Consider the following 9418-nt stretch of genomic DNA (forward strand, 5'->3'; position numbering starts at 1 on the left):
CATTTTTAAAACGTTTTAATTTATATAGTTGGAAAATTACATCTTTACATGACCAGCCCATTCAGATGGTAGAAGGGCAAAATAGGCATCTATGAATTACCACAGGCACACTATGGGCAGACTTGTACTATACTATATTGAACAAGGACCACATGTAAAACCTGTGTCCCCTGTTGGTGTATGTTTTTGATCTCAGTCTGTTAAGAAGTGCAAGTAAGTAAGCCCATCTGGTTGTCAACCCCCATCATCAAACTGCTTTTGGTCTTTTTTTGTACATTGTATGGTCAACTTCGCATTTAAAAAAAAAACAAAAACAAAAAAAGTATAGTGAATTTCAGGCGTGTTCTTAAATATCTAAGTGTTGTTTTTTTATTTACAGGGCAGTTCACGTTGCACTCCTTTAGCAAAAAAGATAAATCAGTCAGGTGGGGGGCGTTGGGGGGGTTGAGGATGGGGAGGGGGGTGTCGGGCGGAGGTGGGCCAGGAGGGAGGACGAGGGCTTAAATTACTTCCGGAGGTTATTTTTTTTTTTAGTGATCCCTTGTGCACAATGGTCATTCAACGAAATAAAATACAAAAACAAGAAAAAAAATCCAAAAAGAAAAAAAAAGGAACCAAAAAAAAAAAAAAGCTTCTTTTTTTTTCAAGAGGGGTTGGGGTGGGGATAAGCTGGGTGTCAATCGTCCGTGAGGTCCTGCACGAATAGGACCTCTGAGCGGCTGAGGCCGGCCTCCTTGAGCGTGGGGGGGTTGGGCTCCTCCTCGGTGGGCAGGCAGGGCAGGACGCGCCGGGGGAAGTTTGTAATTATTTGAAATTTCTCTGGGCTCTCTTTCAAGGAAAACAGGAAGTCGTGTATTACCTGTGTGTGAGTGAGAGAGAGAGAGAGAGAGAGAGAGAGAGCATACAAGAAGATTACAAATCTATTCCATGCCAGAGAAAAAGGTGACATTACAAACGACACAGTGATGTGAACCAATGAACAATGAGCAAAGCATATTAGAATGGACACCAAGGTTCCAGTCAATTCAGTTCTATGGATCTGAAACGCTTTCACCTTCGGATTTGTAAGGCGTGTTCTCCGTGAACATCTGGTTGGAACAACCAATGAGAATTGATATGAAGTGGCCCTGATATCGATATATGGCAATGTTGATAAGCGATTCCAACCATAAATGGATCCATGTGTTCTTGTTCAAAGTTGCAAATTGACACTTGTAAATAGATTTGAAGTAGTTCTCACCGTCAGAGACTGGCTGAAGAGGAACCTCCTCTCTACTCTCGTGTCGTTGGGGAGTTTGAAGACTATTTTCACACCGTCGGGGTCATCGACTGCAGGCTCCGGCGGGAGACATTCAGACTTGCGCTCCTTCTCCTCTTGGAGCGTCTGTGGTAGAAACACACAACAACAAGCAGGAGGTCAATCCAGTGCATTCATAGGGGCAGCCATGATGGCCTAAAGGTTAAGCACATGGACTTTAGATCAGAGGGTTGCAGGTTCGAATCCCACCCTTCCGCTCCCTGCCAAATTCCATGGCTGAGGGGCCCTTGAGCAAGGTATCAAACCCCCATACTGAGGCCTCATGTATTTGTTTTTCTCCATAGATTTGGCTCATTTCTTGAAACCGAGGTGACATTCTTCAAATAACATGGACAAATCTAAAAACCAACTTGTAATTTTGCGCAACAGAATGTAATTTCTCATTGCTTTCATCAAATTTCAAATCCTTGTACATATCTCAAGTGCTAGTGTACCTTTGCAAATGGTTACCGTACTGCTATATACAAATAGCCTACAGTTAACACAATGAGCTCAAATTAAGCACATTTTTCAAAAACTAGATCTTGCTCATCTAAACTGATTAGTCAATTGTCAGTCTAAAAGGTGGTTCTCTCCAAACGTGTTTGCATGATTTCACTGTTGTCACATGCAAAATAGTCAGCGCAATAGTGAACAACATATTTTCACAATTTCATTGGATAGAAAATGCATGACAGTAATTTGCAGTCATGTGAAACTGGAAAATACATTTTTTAAAAATTAAAATATACATTTACAGTACAGTTTTTCTTTCTTATGCAATGCCAAAGGTGCATATTGGTGGACAGGCACTGACTCCATTTGACAAGCTGTTTTGGGAGAGAAATGAGCTTTTGCAGGTGATCAACGCATCTGTGCACAACCACCCAGGTTATTTTGGCAAAAGCACCAAATGAATAAAAATTTGGATCTATGCAATTGTTACTGTACTGGAAATTTATATGGATAAGCGGTTTAGTTTTGGGAGACGTGACATTTTGGTAGTTATCTGAACTGTTAAGTCAAGAAACCAATGAAGAAGAAAAAAAAACTACTTAGCGAAAATTTAGCAAATGTGAAAATCTGAAGATACATATGATTTCATTTGTTCTTGAACCTTTACATCCGAGCATTTGCATACATATATTTTTTGTGTGCATGTTGGTGCTGTGATACTTCACTTCTATAAGCGTGCTTAGACCTCACCTGGCATTCACTGATCTGGGTCAGTCACTAAAGCACCTACTTGAAATAGTACCTTCACTCCCTTTACTAACATACACTTAGCAGCGACTTACAGTCACCTAGCTATATGGTGCAGTGCCTGGAGCAGTATGGGGGTTAGATGACTTGCTCAAGGGTGCATGCCAAATCTTTCTATGCAGAGTATTTTTTTATTTTTGCAAACAAACTCTGCCAAGCCTGAAATCAGGCAAAAAGCCTGAATACTATCAGCCCTGCAAATTCGCTTATTTACAGAAATGGTGCAGTGATGATTTCATAGTGTGACCCGGTGGGAGAGGGGCCTAAGGGTGGCCGGCCGGCCGTCCGTCAGTCCATCCGTCCTTACCCGTCTCCTGTTCTCCTCGGCCAGCACGCACTGGCGGGCGGCCTCCTCCTCCTGCCTCCTCTGCTCCTGCTCCTCGCGCTTCTTGCGGTCCTTCTCCTGGTCGGCGCGCAGCGAGGCCAGGTACGCCTCGTCCTGCTGCTGCCGCAGCACCTGCGTCTGGTTCCTCTCCTCCCTGCAACACACACAAACAATTCAACATTTTATGCGTTTCTAACAATGTGTTTTAGTACAAGAGAATATTTGTGGCCTTTCAAGCTATGTTTGTCTTCATAACTAGGGTTTCTTTTGAAATAATAATTAAAAAAAAATCACCAACAACTTTTTGTAACCTGCCTTTTTCTGTGAACCTTTCCTACATTCCCTTTCCCAAGGTTTTTTCCCCTGAGGAACTTTTTTTAAGCATAAAACTGTTCAGCGAATGGCTGCGCACACCTTTAGTAACTTCTTGCAGGTGCTAAGCAATACTGCCAGAAACTGGGAAAAGGTTGGTCTGCACACTACTACTTAACACTTGAGCCTGGGCAAAAACATATTGCCATTTACCATCAGCAAACACCAAACACTTTTTGTAACCACACTCCAACAACAGGATGTGAAAGAACAGATTGGAAAAGCAATATCAATGTGCAGGGCCATTGGAAACAGTTGAATGCTCCCCTCTGTGCTCTCTCTCCCTGTGTGTGTGTGTATGTGTGTGTAAATCAATGTTTTTCTCTCGTTCTTTCCTCTGGCCTTGTGACTCGAGGCGCAATGCCATCAATGATCAAAATTTTCATTCCATACCTTGCAAAAACACAACTCATAAGTTCATCTTCTCACTTGCAATCAGGATACTGAATACAGAAACCCCCCCCTGCGCTGCTTGACGGTGGGGAAAGGAAGGGAGGAACTTCACAGGCCAGAGACAAGGATGGAATGAATGACATTGGTTTGAAGACAGTGTGTGTGTGTGTGTGTGCTACTGTTCAGCTGCGGTGTGTGTGTGTGTGTGTGTGTGTGTGTGCGAGAGAGAGAATTCTCTTTCTGTCCTCACCTCTCCAGGCGCTCGGACATCAGGTAGGTCTGGTTGGCCTCCATGATGAAGTTGAGCTGGTTGATGAGGTCCTCGGGCTGGATGAGGCCTTCCAGCCGGCCTACCACCGTCATCTTGCGGTCCTTCAGCATGATCATGGCCAGGAAGGGGTAGGTGTTCTCCCGCAGAGCCTGTGACACTGAGCAGCACCACAGCAACACAAACACAGTTAAGCCTAATATACAGTTGTCCTATTTTGCATACCCATACCTTTTCATTTGATGGAGATATACTGGTGAAGAGGGCTGTCAGATACAGATTTCTACAAACGTGTTAAATGCAAACGCAAGTCACCGTGAGGACAATGGTGCTTGTAAATGCGCAAGGATGGTTGCGTACACAGAATTCCGAGAACTATAGACTAGGCTTTACTCGCTGTTTTTTAAACAACAGACGTGGAGACCAAAATGGTCTGGTCTCTTTCACACCAGACAGTCCTATGCGTACATGTGGTGATGCCATTAATTGCGACCAGACTCTGCACAGACCACTGAACACCACACAGAAAAACACAAGACAACCATAAAACACAAAAAGAAGCCTAGTTGCCACAATTTGTTTTTTCCCCCCCCATTGATTTCAATAGGCACTGCTCACAGACAAATACAAAAAAAGAAAGTAGCTAGAAATCAACTGCCTCTTTCTTCAAAGTACTTATACCAAAAGGTTGTGACCTTACCTCTGTATCCTTCAGGCTTGTTGGTGGAGCATGCCCAGAACAGCATCCGCGTGTTAAGGAACGTCACTACCTCTTCTGTACATAACGTGGCTCTGAAATATATAAGGAAAGAAGCAGTTACACCAACTACAGAGTGGAGTAGAGCAGTTTATTAATCCCAAAGGAAATGAAGGTGTCCAGTAGCATACATAAATACACAAAAGTACAAAAAATACTATATTGCATGACCCATTTAACATATAGCACAGACTTGCATACATTCAGCCATCAGTCAGATCACATCACCACACACGCACGCACGCACACACAGCTGTGATTGGCAATAAAAAAGGTGCCAAGAGTGGGTACATCCAGTGACTGGATATTATTGATTTTGCAACTGAACACCACATTTTCCTGGTTGTAAATGGCAATAAAAAAATGCACACAACTTGATATCAACGCAGCCGAACATGATATCCAGTAAGCATTTCTGATGTGCAATTCCAACAGGGAGTTCTGGCCTTCTGTTGCAAAATCGACAGATGAAAATGCTTCAAAAAGCATTGAACCTTGCTGTGTCCATTACACTGAACAGTCACTGGGTGTGTCCACGGCAACAAAACTCGGCTGTCAAAAGGCTTGATAGGGGACCTACCGACAAAACTCGTCTGTGTCCTGGTGCTCTTCTCCGTGTAAGTATACTAGTAAGTATCGTAGCTCTCGTTTCGCATCGTTTAGCGCCTGGGGCAGAGCAAAGGGTTTGGAGGCATCAGTACAAGACAGTCAATGATTTGTATTTGAGTCACACACTGTAACTATATCTACATCTACACACAAAACATTTACACCCAAAGGTGCCAATCCTGGGTTCAGATAGTTAAAAACCATAGCATAGCATAGCAAATGTGATCCAAACAGCTTGGAATCAAGTGATCGCAATGAGTAAGACTGGTAGACTCAGTGCGGTCACCAGTCAGTTTTTTAACACCTCTGTTTACTTCTGTCGTAAGAGTCGACCAACCGGAGTCACAGAATCACAATATTACGCCACCGATACTACTTCGAGTCAACAGCACCGCGACGAAAAGTTTTTAAATGTCCCGTCAGAAATGGCCTACCTGGCTGTACGTTCCTTGATAAAAGACAGGATGTGAGCGGCCGTACTTCTCTTCAAAACTATGAATAAATGAGACCACGTCCCCGACGGGGTCCGTCACTCTTCCTCTGGGGTCTGGTCTGATAAAACGCAGGGCGAACCTGAGGGCAAAAGAGAAATGGGGAATTAACACAATCTGTTGGACAAAGGCACCACAAGGAAAGGCAATTAAAAACTTACCAGAAGAGATTAAATAGTAGAAGCACTCAGATGAGACACAAGTCTTAAAAGGCTTTGATATACATGGCACAGTTTTAAAAGCGCATGGACCTATTGGTCTTTGCCAGGGCAACATTAGAGGCAATTAAGAACTCATTCCTGACTGTGATACTGGTACAATGACATGACACACACTTTGGTGTATCAGTGTCATGATAGAGGACATATACTTTTTTTAAAAAAAGATGGCATTATGAAGTCAATAAAATGTGCAGCAGCTCCGGGATTACCTGAATATGTCCAGAAGAGTGTAATATGTAAACCTGAAGGGAAGCATTATTAAGTAGTAACTCCATCCTAATAAGCCCTGAAATATATAAAAACAGACATGGACACAGTCAAAAACAGTCTTTTTTTAATGTGCGTTTTAAAGCAAAGAATGAGACACCAAAAAAAGGTTAAACTTACTCTGGGTTGTGGCCTTGATACAATATAGCTATACACTCTGTGGTCAGCTGTATTGACCTGTAGCGGTCTAGAGGGAGGGGGGTTGAATACGCTGGGAACACCTTCCTGCTCGTTCAGTCTGTCCTGCACCGCTGCCTGAAACACAACACCCTTGCCATGGTTACCTTCAAGACAGAATAAATTCTGGGGGGTGTCTCTAAACTAACCAGAGGACAAAAGGGTGATTGACGGTGGTATGAATTGAAGTAGATATTCTCACCTCAATATTCCAATTGTGCTGTTCTAACGTGCGCCGACATTGGTCCATAGACTCCAGACCTGTGAGGTCCTGTAGAGAAGAAAGACAGCAGGTGGTTTGACAGAAGTCTTTTTGATGCCCTAAATTTAAGAAAAACATTATGGCATTTGGATTTAAACCCACCACTCTTGGCATTTCCAAGTTATTGGCCTTAGTGAGTAATCCATAATGATAGATATGACAAAGTATTTTCAGATGTGCAATTCCCAAATAGTAGCAAGTTAGACCGGTACAAGAGGTCTGCTGTCAACAATTCAAAACAGATTAGTTCTACCAGCTAGCAAGTCCTAACCAGTTTGATGACAAGGTAAACCCAACTTAGTTCCGGTCACAGGACACAAGAGTTTAATTTTTTTAAACACACTTTTTAAGTGCGTGCTACACACTTAGAATAGCAACATCACAACTGATTGCACGTAATGAAGATTATCTAACACTGACCGTCCTTAATAACTACCCCAGTAGCTTTCCTCCAGCAAGTAACTTAACCCATGCAATGACTTGCATCTTGCACTGACATGCAATGCTTCACGTTGATATTAGCAACTTGTGTCTTAGATTTACATTGTTTGGATTACAAACCACATGGACAATGGACGGGAAATAATGAGCTATAATATCAGATGAGCTGTCCACATAAACAGTTTACACACCAGGAAGCTACTTGGGTTTAGCACAAGTTAGCAAGCTCTGGCTGATTCTTCAGCTAGCATCCGCTGAGCAAGCTGGCCTTTTACGCTGACATTACGGTAGCTTCTAACTGTCAGCAAGATGTATGAATTTGGCTGAAAACTGACACAAGATACGAATCAAGACATACTGAAGACCAGTTGAGTTATATTACGAAGAGACTGTCAGAATAAATTCTCGTGACTACATCAGAATATTTGACAGGGGTGACGTTTCAATTTGGTAGCATGAGTTTTCTTAACCAGTTACAATGTAACAAGCCAGATATCGCTCCAGTTGCCTAATATCTACATCCATCCCAAGCTAGTTGTAGTGGCCTGCTGGCTTGATAACTATTGAACCGTATCACGGGATCACCAAATTAATCATTCAGGTAGTTAGTAATTCTGATAGTACAACTACCAGAGATGCTAGCTTGCTAACTCACATCAAGGCAACTATCGTTAGCTCTCAGTCTCGGGTTTAGCCAACTAACTAGGCTGGTGGTTCATGTTAGCTAACGTAGCAAAAGCTATTTAGAGCTAGGACTGTTGGTCGAAGTAAACTCGCTCACCGCTCACAACTTGACTGTGGCACGAATGGCCAATACATTGACACCACAGGTAGACAACAATATAAACCTCAATGGTTAACATGTTGAGCGAAATAGATCTACAGAATACCTGAAACTGAAGGAGTTTTTCAGTCTGCGCCTGGGATAATTCCTGCTCCTCTGGCGCCGCCATCTTACCTTACCAATCCCCAACAAAACGTACTGTAGCAACCCAATGTAAGTAGGCGGCTGGATGTGAGTGCCCGGATATCCGCCCGAGTATTTGCATGCATTTGCATTCATGTCCGCCATCAGGAATGCTTTGCGGTACCACAGCTACCCTATGTGAGTCGCGCTGTGTCGCCTGACTGTCCCTTCTATAATATGACTGTAGCCTACCGTAACAACTCGGCCTCGGTCCCCGCGGCAAATATCCACCACACCACCACGGGTCCTCTGGTGTTGTGACCGTTTTAGGATCTTTTTTCATATCCAATACTTGCACATCAAGAGTGACAATTCCATCATGGATGTTTATACGATATGTGCGAATGCAGTCATGTTGAATTTAGGTGGCCAAACCATGCCATGTCATGAAGAACGTGCATCACATTATTTAAACAGCTCGTGTAAACGGTTATCCTGAGTGCCCGTGTCTTTTTGGAGATCGGAGGCTTGATTAGCAATGGGAGAGAAATTAGTTGTGCGTGCGCACACGTCTGCACAATAGGCTGTCCACCGGACACGAAGTTACTGGCTCCAATATTTCAGCGTCCCGCTTGATTCTGTACTGACACTTTTAAGTTTACGTAGCACAATCAAATGAATAGGCTATGTCTAAATTATAGGCTCTAGTCTCCAATGTGCCTAGTTTCACGTGCTCTTGGCATCAATCTGCACAATAGGCCTATGCGGCATAACTTTTCGAGGGCTACATTTAGACCGGGTAAAGTATCGAGCATGGTCTGTCCCTTCAATAATATTAAGAGTGTCCCGTAACAACTCGGTCTCGGCCCCCGCCGCAAGTATCCTCCACCACGAAGGTCCTCTGATGTTGTGACCGTTTTAGGATATTTTCATATAATAGGGTGAACTAAGGTAATTTGGGACATCAGCCAAATTGGGACAAATAAGGTTTTGGATTGTTTTCTTTCTAAATATTAGCAGCCAATCACAACATGGGATGTAATATTGTTACTGCAAATGTCATGTATAAGAAACAATAATTTTATTTGGTGTTAAGTATCATAAAAGGAATGAGCAAAGGTTTGAAGTGACAGTGGATCCAACACTTGTCAGTTTAGCTAGCTGACATGTCGATTATGCTATCAGATCATAAGGATATTATGGCTGAATTAGTGATTATATGGTACAAAATATGATTGAAATATATGTTGTTTTACTAAAGGTTTAACTCAATATCAAAACATTTACACATTTGTCTTTACTTTATTAAGGAGACATACTTTTAGTAAGTATAGTGGAGTGAGCTAATTTGGGACAATATTTTAAGCT

General features: G+C 42.7%; 1 protein-coding gene across 1 annotated transcript; it reads right to left on the reverse strand.

Moving 5' to 3' along the window:
* On the reverse strand, positions 1-8121 carry faf2 (Fas associated factor family member 2). Its single transcript, XM_063189543.1, has 11 exons — positions 8034-8121; positions 6643-6711; positions 6384-6518; positions 6206-6282; positions 5719-5857; positions 5256-5341; positions 4619-4710; positions 3901-4078; positions 2868-3039; positions 1241-1384; positions 1-859 (listed from the first exon to the last, which is right to left on the reverse strand). The coding sequence occupies exons 1-11, from the start codon at positions 8094-8096 to the stop codon at positions 677-679; spliced, it is 1338 nt and encodes a 445-aa protein (XP_063045613.1). The 5' UTR covers positions 8097-8121; the 3' UTR covers positions 1-676.
* Between the last annotated feature and the right edge of the window lie 1297 nt (positions 8122-9418).

Source organism: Engraulis encrasicolus, chromosome 23, assembly GCF_034702125.1.
Source record: "Engraulis encrasicolus isolate BLACKSEA-1 chromosome 23, IST_EnEncr_1.0, whole genome shotgun sequence".
In the NCBI taxonomy this organism is placed as follows: Eukaryota; Metazoa; Chordata; class Actinopteri; order Clupeiformes; family Engraulidae; genus Engraulis; species Engraulis encrasicolus.